Source organism: Meles meles, unplaced genomic scaffold (genome assembly GCF_922984935.1).
Source record: "Meles meles unplaced genomic scaffold, mMelMel3.1 paternal haplotype, whole genome shotgun sequence".
Classification (NCBI taxonomy): domain Eukaryota; kingdom Metazoa; phylum Chordata; class Mammalia; order Carnivora; family Mustelidae; genus Meles; species Meles meles.
Window position 1 is genome coordinate 1 of NW_025721528.1, and position 16,956 is coordinate 16,956.

General features: G+C 37.0%; 1 protein-coding gene across 1 annotated transcript; it reads right to left on the minus strand.

Annotated features, from left to right (window-relative positions):
• Positions 1 to 5,669: 5,669 nt before the first annotated feature.
• LOC123936467 (olfactory receptor 2T4-like) lies at positions 5,670 to 6,617 on the minus strand. The gene has a single exon (XM_045996986.1). The coding sequence runs from the start codon at positions 6,615 to 6,617 to the stop codon at positions 5,670 to 5,672; it is 948 nt and encodes a 315-aa protein (XP_045852942.1).
• Positions 6,618 to 16,956: the final 10,339 nt, after the last annotated feature.

The window sequence follows — 16,956 nt, forward strand, 5'->3', positions numbered from 1 at the left end:
AGGAACAATGGCCAAGATAAAGATGGGAGAGTGGCTATAAATTATCAGTGTGGGCTAGGAAGTTTATTTTGATTCTTCCTGGCTGTATCTTGATGTCTTTGTTAAAGGACTCAACTTTCCTTTGATTAAGGGGGATTAAAAATTGGTTTACCTATAGGGGTAGCATTGATTGGCGAAAGGGGATTACCTTGATGTTTAAGTCTATATGAATATTAGAAAACAAAAATAAAAAAGGAATAAACTAGACTAAAGTAAACTACAATTTAAGAAAAAATTTAAAAGAATAGAAAAGCAAAAGAAAAACACGGTTGTATGTATCAAAAATTTCAGGTTAGAAGGTTATTATGGAATTTGATGTACTGGACATCTCACTGTGATGGTAAATAGGTTAAAAAATTATCTATATAAAAAAGTGAACCAGAGTATTGGGAACACGTTAGAAATAAAAGTTGTATCTATGAAGTAGTGGTGGTTGTTGTCTTGTCATGTTTTTTTTTAATTTTTTTTCTTTCCTGGTTGGTTTTCTGGGATAGGGACCTGCCACGTGGGTTTTCAGTCAATGGTGTTCCCTGAGTTAACCCCCCCCCCCCCCAGCCAAGGGTTGGGCTCTGAGAAAACCGGTTTTTCAGGCTTTTGTTCTCTGGAGGTTTTTTTGTTTGTTCATCTGTTTTCTCTTGCCTTGACAGCTTTTGATGGTTTTGGAGGTTTAGAGGAAAGCAAACTGCACCCAACCTCCCTCTCAGAGAGAATTCTCAGTCTGTTCCCATTTGGGTCTCCAGAGCACTTTAACTTCCCCCTCGGCTGCTGGCAGAGCAGGTTCTGAGTCGCTTTCCCTGGGACCACAGGATCTCCTGCTTGTACCCAAAACCATGACAGCAGTGGCTCCAGACCGCCAGAGAGGTTCCAAGCAGCAATCGCACACTGAGAATTTCCTTCTGGCCTGGGCTGGGAGTGCCTGGTCTTTCCGGGTCTGAGAGCACCCGACTGGCGCCTTCACGTACCTCTCTCATGGGAGGGAATGGAGTACTTCTCAGTCTCTGATAGTATGGCATGGGTCTAAGAGTGCCAGGGTAGCACTTGTGTGCCCTCTCTCAGGGCAGGGTGTGGGACACGCGTGTCTCAGTCTCTGATGGCAGGGTCTGGTGTTCTGCATCTGGTGAGGCTCCCAGCCCCTCATGGGAGCTGGACACCAGGCGTTCTTGGGCACACCAAGACCTGGTTTCTCCGCCACACTCTTTCTGGCTCAGCGCCTGGGGAGGCTGTTCTGGGTCCAGGACTTAGGCCCCTGTCCTTAACTGCCCTGCTTCCGACAATTTCCCCCATGATCCTTTGCTCTTTTGAGTGCTTTCAACCAGATTCCAAGTTAATGCTGGTCCCCAGTTGCAGGGCACTCTCATATTGGGGTAGTACATTCCAATTGGCAGCCTCTGGTGGCTCCTTCCCCCTTTCGTTTATCTTCTGATATCAGGCCAGCATTCCCACTCTGCTTTACCTCCTCACTGGCGTCTTCTGCCCCTGTAGAGATCCAGTCGTGTATAATTCTGATCTCAGGCTGATATCATGGGTGATCGGAGTTCTTTGGTAGGTAATCAGCTCCCTTTAGGGAACAGGTTGAAATGGTGCCTCCTCCTACTTCCCCACCATCTTGTCTCTCTAAATGTTAATTTTAATGTATCTAATTATTTTTAAGAAGCTTAATTCTTTAGCCATCCTAGAAAATTGTTTTGTTCGTTGTGTTTCTTCAAATATTATTCTTTGAACACATTTAAGGAAGCAGAAATTTTATGAAAAATAATGGAAGATTTTATATCCAATGAACAATAATATTAATTCTGAATTTGAATGAAGATTTCCAATAATGGTCTTTAATGTGTGCCAAAGGATGTAGAAACCTGAAACCTTGTTACCATGGCATAGAATTGATTCCTCTGGCTCAAGGTATCACTATCAAAAACACTTGAATAAATTAAAAAATTGAAAATGTTAAAGTATTTTATAGCTGCTAATTATATGATACTTGTAAGCAAGTGCATTTGAGTGCTTGTAGCTCTTCCATTTCAGTTTTTAACTCTAGATGCAAGAAATTTGAAACACAAATTCCAAGTATTAGGTGTTGTATATATTTGAGAAATAACTTTACCAACTACATAAAACTTGTAAACTATTATTAGTAAAGACTATGGAAATTATATTTTAGGCACATTACCTAAAAAGAAAACTAATTGTTCTAAAAAGTTTTAAAGTGATTTTTGTTGTTGTTGTTGATGTTGTTGAAGATAGAGTTTTTTTTGTTGTTGTTGTTGTTGGAAAAATTGGACAGCCACATGCAGAAGAATGAAACTGGACAATTTCTTTGCACTACACACAAAAATAGGGTCAAACTGGATGACAGACCTAAATGTGAGACAGGAATCCATCAAAATCCTTGAGGAGAACATAGGCAGCAACCTCTTCGACTTTAGCCACAGCCACTTCTCACCAGACATGTCTCCAAATGCAAGGGAAACAAAGGCAAAAATGAACTACTGAGACTTCATCAAGATGAAAAAAAAAAAAAAAAACTTTTGCACAGCAAAGGAAACAGTCAACAAAACCAAAAGACAACTGACAGAATGGGAGAAGATATTCACAAATTAAGGGTTAGTATCTCAAATATATAAAGAATTTATGAAACTCAGTGAGTTTCATGGAACAAATAATCTAATCAAGAAATGAGCAGAAGACATAAACAGACATTTCTGCAAAGAAGACATCCAAAAAGCAACAGACAAATGAAAAACTGCTCAATATCACTTGGCATCAAGGAAACACAAATCAAGACAATGGGATATGACCTCATCTCAGTCAGAATGGTAAAATTAAGTCAGAAAATGACAAATGTTGTCCAGGATGTGGAGAAAGGGGAATCCGCCTACACTGTTGGTGGGAATGCAAGATGGTGCAGCCTCTTTGGGACAGAACATGGAGGTTCCTCAAAAAGTTGAAAATAGAGATACCCTATCACCCAGCAATTGCCCTACTGAGTATTTACCCCACATATGTAGTGATCCAAAGGGACATCTTCTTCCCAATATTTATAACAGCAATGTCCACAATAGCCAAACAGTGGAAAGAGCTCAGATGTCCATCACCAGATAAATGGATAAAGAAGATGTGATTACACACACACACACACACACACACACACACACACACACCACAATGGAATGTTACACAGCCATAAAAAATGAAATCTTTCCATTTACAATAATATGGATGGAACTAGAAGATATTATGCTAGGTGAAATAAATTAATCAGAGAAAGATAATTATCATACGATCTCAATGATACGTGGAATTTAAGAAACAAGGCAGAGGTTCATAGACGAAGAGAGGAAATAAATGGATCAAGACAAAATCAGAGAGGGAGACAAAGTATAAGAGAGTCTTAACCTCAGGTAACAAACTGAGGGTTGTTAGATGGGAGGGCAGTGGTCGAATGAGGAGACTGAATGACGGACATTGGGAAGGATATGTGTTATGGTAAGTGCTGTGTGTTGTGTAAGACTGATGAATCACAGACTTGTACCCCTGAAACAAATAATACATTATATGTTAACAATACAAATAAAAAATAAAAATTTTTGAAATAAAAAAATCTTTGTAATAATATAGCTCAATACCACATTTTGTTTTATTTTGTCTCATTTTGTTTTACATGCCTGGGTGTTGTAAATGGAACCATGAAACGTATTATTATAGTCATAAAATTGAGGGGTGATACATACGTTTCTTAATTACTTTAGAGTGTCCATATTCTATTCAGTTTTATTGCAATAAAAAATATTGAGAATTGGTTTTCTGACATTGTTTTCCAAAACGCTGCATGATCTTTGTTTTACAATAATGAACTAATCAAGTGTGTTAAGAGGAAAATTAATCCGTACTTTCAAAACTGTCTGATTTTTCACAAGTTGGACACAGCCCCATTATAAAATATAGCTATGTAACCATGTCCGTGGGTTCGAAAGGCCCCACATATTCCAAATATACCTTTCCTCCGTCCAGTCCATCCTGGTGTCAAGGCATGGTCCATTCAATTTAGATCAACACCATCTACTTCACCATCTTCGCTCACTTCGTCTCTCTACTTGCAGTGCTGTACTTTCCCAAATGACCACTAATTTAACATTTCTAAAGAGCAGATCTAATCATTTTGCTTCTGTTTGTAGAACTCTGGGTCACAGAAGGGCAAGAAAGAAGTCTATAAAATAAAGTAAGAAGGAATGAACGATTGGAACATTTATCCCTTATACTTTGCCAACATTCAGACCTTTGCACATGTTGTGCCTTTTCTGTGGTATATTGTCCCTGAGAAAGTCCCCTCTGCCACAGTCTCCTGTACTCATCTGAGGGAACATCTAGTCAACATTTGCACTGAGTTCCAGAGGCTGATCTCAGTCCCCTTTTTTGACCAAATTCTTGTACCGCAGATAAAAGGGATGTGTCCTTATGAGCCATACACTTTCCGCATTAGCATCATATATAAGATATTAGGTTTATCATACATTGTATAGTACCTCTTTCCATATAAAACTATACAGATTCAAATTCCTTGAAAACAACAACCATATAGTGCTCAGATTTTAAACTCATTTAGCTGTTATTTTGGATTATAAGAGTTTAAATGTTTATTGAATAAATGACTAAATTTGAATATTTGATATCATGCTTCTCTTATTTTGTCTAATAAATTACATACTTCAAAACTCTGTTCAGACATCACCTCAAGCAGGGTACCTCCCCTAAATCTTCCTTCCATTCTGAGTTCACATTTGTCCCACAGTTTCTTATGCAAGCATAGATACTAAACCTAAAGTTTAACCACTAGGTGCTTTCAGTTTTGGACCAGGTCCACATAGTGCATATCATTGTGGTCTATCATATTAAGGGATGATAGAAGGTAGGAAGATGACAGGATTGTCACAGTAATAATTAGTCACATTGAAATGAGCACATTTTATAAGATTGTCACTTACACTGTCAACAAACAGAATACAAAGCTTATAAATGTAGGACAAGTGATATTTTAACTGTTTGTGTGGAAAAATTTTACACTTACATAAAAGTAGTATGAATAAGAATGGTGTAAACCACAGCCACATACCTTTTACCCAGACTCAACAGTTAGCTTTTTTTTTAACCTCTTTCTTTACATCACCCTTCTCTCACTCCCTCATTTCAATCAATTACATAGAATCACATGATTTTCTTTCTCTAAATATTTTAATTATGTATTTCCTAAGAATATGGGTGTTCTACAGTGTCAGAGTGTATTTATCAACTTCAATAAATATAACATCACTATAATATAATTGTATATATGTTTTGAAAGAATAAGAATTAGAAAATTAAAGATATTTTTTAAAAAATTAAAAAGAGGTTTCTTTTTTTTAATACAGAGAGGCAATATTTAAAAGTTTCCTACTCCATGGTTTCTTTTAAAAAAATATTTTACTTATTTGAGAGAGAGAGAATGAGTGGGTGGAAGGGGCAGAAGGAGAAGCAGACTCCTCACTGAGCAAGAAGCCCAGTGTATGGTTTGATCCCAGAACTCTGGGATCATGACCTGAGCCAAAGGCAGATGCTTAACCTACTGAACCATCCAGGTGCCCCTACTTTGTAGTTTCTTAAAAGACAGGTCCCACATTCAACATTTTCTTCAGAGCTCCCATAACATTCTTATTTCTTAGACTATAGATCAAAGGGTTGAGCACAGGAGTGAGTATGGTGTAAAAGACAGATACCATGATGTCCTTCTCTGGTGTATGGTAGGATTTGGGGAGCATGTAAGTATAAATGGCAGCCCCATAGAAGAGGATGACCACAGTCATGTGGGAAGAACAAGTGACAAAGGCCTTCTTCTGTCCTTCTGCTGAGTTCATCCTATGGATGGTGATGAGGATAAAGTAGTAAGAGCCTGAAATGACTATCACAGGAATGAGAAGCATAAGGACACAGCACAGGTACATGAAAATCTCATAGATGGAAGTGTCCGAACAAGAGAGTTTCAATACAGCAGGGACTTCACAGAAAAAATGATGTATCTCCCGAGATCTGCAGAAGGGGAAGGTCATGGTGATGGGAGTAAACAAGAAGCCATCCACTGAGCCCAGGAACCAGCAGCCAGATGATAGAAGGTGTAACACGCGATGGTTCATGAGGACAGGGTAATGAAGAGGATGGCAGATGGCCACATAGCGGTCATAGGCCATAGAGGCTAGAAGAAAAAATTCTGAACCTGCTAGTGTCAGATAGAGAAACATTTGTATCCCACATTCTATGTCTGAGATCTTGTTCATACCCATGACTTGGTCCATGAGCATCTTGGGCACAGTAACAGAAATATACATCATGTCCATGAGAGATAGCTGGCTAATGAAAAAATACATGGGGGTGTGGAGGTGGGCATCGGAATGTATCAATAGTATCAAGATGGTGTTTCCAGACACGGCCATTAGGAAAAGCACGAAAATGACCAAACAAAGGAGAGCTGGGTGTTTGGATTCACTGAAGATTCCCACCAGGATGAAATCTGATCTCCCAGTATGGTTAGCTAGCCAGTTGGCGTTCTCCATGTGATTTCACCTGGGCAACCTAGGGAAGTTTTGGGATTAATGAATCAATCACGAACCACCACCCACTGAAATGAATGTGTTGAGAGAGAAAGAGAGAATGAGAACCCAATTATGTTATTAGAAAAAAATTCCATGGTTTTATGGATTTAGAGAATACAAATTATCTGTAATTATATAAATTTACCATTTGGGAGGTTGCATTGTTCATTGTATCGTGAGTTTTCCTTTTTCTATAGTATCCTTTACCAATAAGCATGTACAATTTTTTAGGTTAGCTGTTGCCCTAACCAAACACAAAAAATGAATCAAAATGTAAAATTTATATATATATATATTTATATATATATATTTATATATATATACACATATATGTATATTTATATATATACATATATGTGTGTGTATGTATATATGTATACAAATATATGTATACATATGTATATATGTATTTAAATGTGTGTGTGCATATATATACGTATGTATATATATGTGTGCATATATATATGCATACACACACACACACACACACACACACACACACACACACAAAATCTCCCCTTCTAGAATTTTTATTGTAGATAATCAAAATATCATTAATCTCTCTGGTCTAAGAATCCAACTGAGATTTTTTTTTTTTTTAAATTTCATTTATTTGACAGAGGGAGAGCACAGCAGGGAGAGCGGCAGGCAGAGGGAGAGGGAGAAGCAGACTCCCTGCTGAGCAGGGAGCCCAATACAGAACTCAATCCCAGGACCCCAGATCATGACCCAAGACAAAAGTAGATGCCCAGCTGACTGAGTCACCCAGATGTCCCTTCAACTGAGATCTTAAAAACTCTTTAAGGTGCATTCTATATAAGAAAAAAAATCATTAAAAATTTTATATAAGAAAAAATAATTTCACATTGCACAGAATTATCAAATCATTACTTTGTACAATGGAAACTAGTATAATTATATGTCAGTAATACCCCAAAAAGAACAATCTAATGAACCATTGAACATTATATCAAAAGCCAAGGATTCACTAATTGAATTTAAATTTAAAAAGAGAAAAAGAAAAAAATAATAAAGAAAAATGAAAAGTAACCTCAACAAAATTTGGGGGAAAATCTATATGAAATTCTTGAACCCCACAGTGAGGCACTGTGATTGTATGGAGTAACCCACAAATCCCCCTCAAACAGATCATGATCCTAACCAATGACCAAACTCTTAGATAGCCGAGGGGCACCATTTTGGAGTTCCAACTCTGAAGCCAGACTGGCTGTGGGTCCAGCTTATCCTCTCCACACTCTTCCTCCATTCATTCTACATACATAAAAAAGAGGAAAAGAATAATGTTAAATCTTGCATATGCTTAGGATTAAATGAGGAAAGTGTTTGGACCATTACTGGTTACAGATGACTAATGATTAAATAGCTAATAGGTACAGTAATAATTATGCAGAATCTATGTAAGAGATGGCTGTTATATATATATGTATATATATATACACACACATATACGTATATACATATGTGTATGTGCATGTACATATGTATATGCATATACATGTATGTATATATATGTATATATATATATATATATATAATCTTATTTTAACCCTGATTAAGCATAACTTTATGAGAAATCTATCTAATTTGTATCCAGTACATGTTTTTCCAAGTTGAAATTCATCTTAAAATTTTTACTATCTACTCTATATTTCAGAGGACAAGGAAGTAGTATTTAGACAGTCATTGCTATTTATCAGAGAAGGCTTTAGTTGTTTCCCCAAATGTTATCTGCTTTAATGCACATAGCAATTAATTGCTCATGGAACTGAGATTCAGAAAGGAAAGTTGAAACAACACTACGATATTTCTGACTCCAATTTACTGTTTACTACTTTATCTTGCTGTTCACAGCCAGCCTCTCTATCAGATGCTAAAGATGAATCAAAAACAAATTAAATCTAATTACAGTTAATGAGGTCACAGTCAGTCTATTCAGAGACAAAAGTAGAAATGCAATTTAAAGCAGAATTCTGAAATAACTACAAAATAAATAAAACAATTAACACAGAATACATCTGACCTTTCTTCAGAGAATAATACCTCCTTTGACATTTTCTGTTCTGAAGTTTAAACTTTTGCAACCTTTTAATTTCTGACATGTCAAATCTCAAAATTCAGAAGTCCTTACTAAGAGAAAGCAAATAATGACTCCTCTTTCTGGGAAGAGCTTAGTGGCAGTTATCATGTCTAGATATTTCAGAAGAATTTACTAGTTTCAAATATGTCTTATACTTTTAAAAATATTTTTATACTTTTTTCATAGTTCTAAGACTAATTAAAACATCAAATTATTAATATTCTCAGTTGATAAGGCAGTTGAGAACACTGCAAATGATTTTTGAATTCTTAATGTAGATATTTAACAAATTTTGTCAAATTACATCAACAACAATAGCCTTTCTATCACATCCCACCCTCACTGAAAGATGAAATTTGAGACCTGTGAAAAATAAAAATGTAGCCTGATAAATTGCAAAACACATCTGCTGACAAAGTCTGGATTTGTGGTCAAAATAAATTAAGGATCAGCACAGTGAGCAATAAATGTGAAGGCCTTGAAACCGCTTGCTGAGTGAATGAAAGGAGACCACAAAGTTACTTGGTGGGTACTGGGAAATCTTTGCTGTGCTTTTGTAAATGTGGGTCCTGCCATTAAGATACGCTGAACAGTCCACCTGGGATACCAGACACAAAAGGGAACACTGTCTGTTGTATGCATGGCGACTGGCCCTTCTGTTCATAGTGACTCTTTTCTAATATAATTCCTTGAGCTTCATATAAACAACTTAATGCGTATTTAACATGTAAATTCATTGACCGTGGTGGTGGATTAATGTTAAACTTTATTTGAAGCTGACAGCATCCTAGGAATTGTTCTAATGCTTTATCCTATTTTATCTTTCCCAAGACTCTACAAGGTACATATTCATCTTATTTTCTCATTTTACACATTAAGGAATTCAGATTCTTATGGTCTGCTTAAGAGAACACAACTGCATTGAGTTGAGCCCACAGGCTGTAACTATGCCTCAGAATTTTGGGGGACCTGGTCTTTGCTACATAGTAGATAATTTGGGTATTAAGTCACCCACTGTCAGTTTCATATAAATCATATAAATCTGATTGAGATATTTATTTCTAACCCTCAAAAATTATCAATAGCTCATCTGCCAAATTTCAATTTCAGGAAAACAAATACATTATCCAATTATATAGGAAATGTGCATATTCTTCTGCATGCACATAATTAGAAAGCAAAAATACAATTTTTAATGTGCTATACAAAAAGATTCAAGAGAAAAGTAAATTTGTTTTTTTTTTTTTCACTTACAAATAGGTAAAAAGAAAATTAAGGGCATATTTTCAACAACTATAATGGAGAATATCAGAAGCAGAAGTCAAGACAGTTAGAAAATAATCATCCTTTTTTTTCTTGCAGTTCTGTCTGCTTCTCTGGTTGAATCCAGTCTCGTTCAGATGGGCTAATGGAGTGTGACCAGGTTCAGTGTACAGAGAGAAGTAGGAGGGCTTTACTATGCCCATTAAGGGAGTGGATGAATGTTTTCTGTCAATAAATCCCCTCTGAGACTATAAAGAAGAATGCGATTATAAGAGCTGAAGAAGCTAATAGCTATCCTTATTGCACTGTCCTGCTTTTTGCTGATGTCTTATTTTTTTTTAAGATTTTATTTATTTATTTGACAGACAGATATCACAAGTAGGCAGAGAGAGAGAGGGGAGGAAGCAGGCTCCCCGCCGAGCAGAGAGCCCGATGCAGGGCTCGATCCCAGTACCCTGGGATCATGACCCGAGCTGAAAGCAGAGGCTTTAACCCACTGAGCCACCCAGGCGCCCCTTTGCTGATGTCTTTTAAAAAATCTTTTATTGTTCATCTCAATATGTATCAAAATCTTAACCGGATTAACAATATTCACACATTGCATTACTAATGAATTTCTGGCTATGACATATATGAGTTAGTTTTTTTTTTTTCTAAGATTTTTAAAATCTATTATTTATTTGACAGACAGAGATCACAAGTAGACAGAGAGGCAGGCAGAGAGAGAGGAAGGGAAGCAGGCTCCCTGCTGAGCAGAGAGCCCGATGTGGGGCTCCATCCCAGAACCCTGGGATCATGACTGGAGCTGAAGGCAGAGGCTTTAACCCACTGAGCCACCCAGGTACCCCATGAGCTAGTTTTTTTTTATGTAGCCTTTTCATTTTACAAAATACATATTTCATGTAGATGTGAATATATTTTTTTTCTCATTTTAGGTTTAAGGTAAATATTTGAAATATATATTTTTTCTTTTTACTTTTTACTGATGTACAATCTGAAGTTCATAGTTCAATAAATTTTTCAAAGATAATATCATTAATTAGTACTATGGTTGAAACTAAAATTGAGATCATCTTCATATTTTTTTTAATTTAGATCCCAATATATTAGTGTTATTCTCTATCTCTGACTACAGTCTTTAGCTTAAAATCTAATTTATCTGATATGAGAATCACTACCCCAGCTTTCTTTTGAAGCCCATTGGCATGAAAGATGCTTATCCATCCCTTCACTTTCAGTCTGAATGTATCTTTAGGTTCCAAATGTGTCTCTTGTAGACAGCACACAGACAGGTCTTTTCATCCAGTCTGCATCCCTGTGCTATTTTATGGGAGAATTTAGGCTGTTCACGTTGAGAGTGATTATTGAAAGATTAGTTTTAATTGACATCCTGTTGCCTGTGAAGTCCTTGTTTCTATAGATTGCCTCTCCACGTTTCTGTTTTATGACACTCTAGGGTTCTTTCCTCTTTTATAGAACCACCCCTTAATATTTCTTGTAGTGCTGGTTTGGTAGTCACATACTCCTTTAAATCTTGCCAGTCTTAGAAGCTCTTTATCTCTCCCTCCGTTCTGAATGTCATCCTTGCTGGATAAAGTGTTCTTGGCTGCATGTTCATCTAAGTTAGTGCCCTGAATATGTCTTGCCAGCTCTCTCTGGCTTCCCAGGTTTCTGTGGCCAGGTCTGACATTATTCTGATGGTCCTGCCTCTGTACATAAGGAATCTCTTCCCCTAGCTGCTCTTAAGACATCCTCCCTGAATTTATGACTGGTGAAATTCACAATTATTTGCCCGGAGATCTTTCTACACTCGTTGATCTTGGGGGCTGTCCTTTCTGCCTCTAGGACACGAACACTTGTTCCATTACCCAGATTAGGGAAATTTTCATCCAGTGTTTATTATATGTTCAACTATATCTTCAACTATATGTTCTAATCTTCTCTTTTTCCCCACCTCCTTAAAGGATCCCAATAATTCTGACATTGGAACGTTTCATGCCATCATTTATTTCCCTAATTCTGTTTTCATGCCTTCTAAGCTGTTTGTTCCAGGCCTCCTCCTGATCCTTCTTTTCTATCAGTTTTTCTTCTAGATCACTAATTTTATCTTCTGCCTTGGTTATCCTAGCTGTTAGAGTAGTTAGACTAGATTGGATCTCATTGATAGCATTTTTAACTTCTACCAGGTTGGGTCTTCCTCCTTCTAGTCATTTTGGTGGGAGGTGCTTAAGGGGATGTATAGCTGATCAACAACAATTCAGGCAAGGTGCACCTTGGAATGTTTCAGAGCAATCAGGAGTCACCATCAAAAAGAAAGTAAAAAGGAAAGTAAAAAGGAAAAATTCAGATACTGTGCCCTCTCCATCAGAGCTATTGGAAATGGACATAAATAGTATGCAGCAAAGGGAATTCAGGCTAACAATTATCCAGACAATGGCTAGGTTGGAGAAAACCATTAATGATAACATGGAATCAAGGAATCAATTAGGGCAGAAGTGAAAGCCACCTGGGAAGAAGTTACAAATGCTATTAATGTGATCCAATCTAATCTAAATTCTCTAACAGCTAGGGTAACTGGGACAGAAGTAGAATTAGTGATCTAGAGGACAAACTGATAGAGAAAGAGGATCAGGAGGAGGCCTGGAACAATCAGCTTAGAAGCCATGAAAACAGAATTAGGGAAATAAATGACACCATGAAATGTTTCAATGTCTGAATTATTGAGATCCTATGGGGGGGTGGTGGGTGGGCAGCGAGAAAGAAAGAAGACTAGTAGTTATAGTTGAACAAACTCTCCATGAAATTTTTCCCAATCTGGGGAAGAGAACCAGTGTTCATATCCTAGAGGCAGAAAGGTCTGCCCCCAAAATCATGGAATCTAGAAAGATATCCAGACATCTGATTGTGAAACTGTTGAATCATAATTTTAGACAGGAGCTCTGGAGACCAGCTAAGGGAAGAGATCCCTTATGCACAGAGGAAGGCCCATCAGAATAATGGCAGACCTGTCCACAGGAACCTGGCAAGCCAGAAAGGGCTGGCAAGATGTATTCTGGGAACTAAATGAAAAGAACATGCAGGCAAGAATACTTTATCCAGCAAGGCTGACATTCAGAACAGATGAAGAGATAAAGAACTTCTCAGGCTGACAAGGCTTAAAGGAGCATGTGACCACCAAGAAGACCCTACAGGAAATAGTAAGGGGTGGTTCTATAAAATAAGAAAAATCCAAGAGTGTCATAGACCAGAAATTTACAGAGACAATCTATAGAAACAAGGACTTCACAGCCAACAGGATGTCAATAAAAACATATCTCTCAATAATCACTCTCAACGTGAACAGCCTAAATGCTCCCATAAAATGGCACAACATTGCAGATTGGATAAAACCACAGGACCTGTCCATGTGTTGTCTACCAGACACCCATTGTGAACCTAAGGATACATCCAGACTGAAAGTGAAGGTATGAAGAAGCATCTTTCATGCCAATGGGCCTAAAAAGAAGGCTGGGGTAAAGATTCTCATATCAGATAAATTAGATTTTAAACTAAAGACTGTAGTCAGAGATACAGAAGAACACTGCATCATTCTTAAAGGGACTATCCACCAAGATGATCTAACAATTGTAAATATTTATGCCCCCAATATAGGAGCAGCCACTACATAAATTAACTGTTAATCAAGATAAAGAGTTATATTAATATAAATACATGAATACTAGGGAATCATAATAAGCCACTCTCAGTAACAGACAGATTATCAAAGCAGAAATCAATAAAGAAACAAGAGCATTGAATGATGTATGGGACGAGATGAACCACATAGATATATTCAGAACATTCTATCGTAAAACAACAGAATACTCATTCTTCTCAAGTGCACATGCAACTTTCTCCAGAAGAGACTACATACTGGGTCACAAATCAGGACTCAACCAATACCAAAAGATTGATATTATTGCCTGCATGTTCTCAGACCAGAGTGCTTTGAAATAGGAACTCAACCACAAGAAAAAGTTTGGTAAGAATTCAAACACGTGGAAGCTAAAGACTACCTTGCTTATGAATGTTTGGATCAACCAGAAAATCAAGGAAGAACTTAAACACGTCATGGAAACCAATGAGAATGAAGACACTTTGGTCCAAAACCTATGGCATGTGGCAAAGGTGGTCCTAAGAGGGAAGTATGTAGCAATCCACGCCTCCCTAAAAAAAAAAAAAAAAGGAAGAAAAGAAAACAGAAAAAGAAAAATCCAGAATACACCAGCTCGCTTTACACCTTAAAGAACTGGAGAATCAGCAACAAATTAAGCCAACCCCACACACAATAAGGGAAACAATCAAGCTTAGAACAGAGATCAATGAGATAAAAACTACAGATGCGATAGAACACATCGAGGAAACTAGAAGATGAATTTTGAAAGAATCAAAGAACGATAAACATTGGCCAAATAAATAAATAAATAAATAAAAAAGAAAGAAAAGAAAGAGAGAAAAGAAAAGAGAAAAAGAAAAATCCAGAATACACCAGCTCGCTTTACACCTTAAAGAACTGGAAAATCAGCAACAAATTAAGCCAACCCCACACATAATAAGGGAAATAATCAAGCTTAGAACAGAGATCAATGAGATTAAAAACTAGAGATGCGATAGAACACATCAAGAAAACTAGAAGCTGAATTTTGAAAGAATCAAAGAACAATAAACATTGGCCAAACTAATCCAAAATAAAAAATAGAGAGGACCCAAATTAATGAAATTACGAATGAAAAGGGGGAGATCATGACTACACCAAGGAAATAGAAACAATCATCAGAGATTATTATCAATAACTATATGCCAATAAGTTAAGTAACCTAGAAGAAATACATGCATTCCTGAAAACCTATAACCTTCCAAAACTTTATCAGGAAGAAATTGACAACCTGAATAGACCAATATCTAGCAACAAGATTGAAGCAGTGTTCAAAAATCTCCCAAAACCCAAGAGCCCAGGACCTAACAGATTCCCCGGGAATTCTACCAAACATTCAAAGAAGAAATAATACCTATTCTTCTGAAGCTGTTTCAAAAAATAGAAAGAGAAGGAAAACGTCCAGACTCTTTTTACGAAGACAGCATTACCCTGATCTCCAAATCAGGCTAAGACCCCATCAAAAAGGAGAATTTCAGACCAATATCCCTGATGAATATGGATGCTAAGATCCTCAACAAGATCCTAGCTAATAGGATCCAATAGTACCTTTAAAAGATTATCCACCATGACTAGGTAGGATTTATCCATGGGATGTAAGGGTGGTTCAACATTTGCAAATCAATCATTGTGATAGAACAAATCAAGAAAAGAAGAAAGAAGAACCACATTCTCCTCTCAATTGATGCAGGAAAAGCATCTGACATGATACAGCATCCTTTCCTGAAAAAATGCTTCATAGTACAGGGATAGAGAGAACATTTCTCAACTTCCTGAAATCTATCTATGAGAAACCCAAGGCAAATATCATCCTCAATGGGGAAATGCTTACAGCCTCCCCTTGAGATCAGAAACACAACAAGGATGCCCACTCTCTCCACTCCTGTTAAACATAGTACTAGAAATCCTAGCAACAGCAATCAGACAACAACAACAAAAAATAAAAAAATAGGTATTCAAACTGGCAATGGAGAAGTCAAACTCTCTCTTTTCTCAGATGACATGATACTTTATCTGGAAAACCCAAAAGACTCCACCTCCAAACTACTAGAACTCATAAAGCAATTCAGTAATGTGGCAGGATACAAAAATCAATGTACAGAAATCAGTTGCTTTCTTATACACTAACAATGAAAATACAGAAAGGGAAATTAGAGATTTGATTCCATTTACTCGAGCACCAAGAACCATAGGATACCTGTGAATAAACCTAACCAAAGAGGTAAAGGATCTGTACTCAAGGAACTACAGAACACTCATGAAAGAAATTGAAGAAGACACAAAATGTTGGAAGACCATTCCATGCTCTTGGATCGGAAGAATAAACATTGTTAAAATGTCTATACTCCCTAGAACAATCTATACTTTCAATGCCATTCTGGTCAAAATTCCACCGACATTTTTTTCAAAGAGCTGGAGGAAACAATCCCAAAATTTTTATGGAACCAGAACAGACCCTGAATTGCTAAGGAAATGTTGAAATAGAAAATCAAAACTGGGGGCACAGCATTTCCTGACTTCAAGCTTTACTACAAAGCTGTGATTATGAAGACAGCATTGTACTGGCACAAAAACAGACACATAGTGGAACAGTGTAGAGTATAACAGAGTAGAGAGCCCAGATATGCACCCTCAACTTTATGCCCAAATAATATTCAACAAAGCATAATAAAATATCTAGTGGAAAAAAAGACAGTCTCTTCAATAAATGGTGCTGGGGAAATTGGACAGCTATGTGCAGGAGAATGAAACTCGACCATTGTCTTATACCATATACAAAGATAAACCCGAAATGGAAGGAAGGCCTCAAATGGATGGATTCCTGGAGGCAGGAATCCAACAGAATCCTAGAGAACATAGGCAGCAATTTCTTTGACATAGGCCAGAGCAAAACAAACTTTTGGGACTTCATCAAGTTCAAAAACTTCTGCACAGCAAGGAAACTGTCAATAAAACAAAGAGGAAACCTACGGGATGGGAGAAGATATTTGCAAATTACAATACAGACAAAGGGCTGATATCCAAGATCAACACACACAAAACATTTAATCACATGAAAAAAGTGGGCAAAATACATGAACAGACACTTCTCCAAAGAAGGCATACCAATGGCTAACAGACACATGAAAAAATGTTCATCATCACTAGCCATCATTGAGATTCAAATTAAAACCACATTGAGATAGCACCTTACACCAGTTAGAATGGCCAAAATAAATAAGACAGTAAACAACATGTGTTGGAGA

Coding starts and splice junctions, on each gene's coding strand:
- LOC123936467 (XM_045996986.1), bottom strand. CDS start 6,617: ATGGAGAACGCCAACTGGCTAGCTAACCATACTGGGAGATCAGATTTC.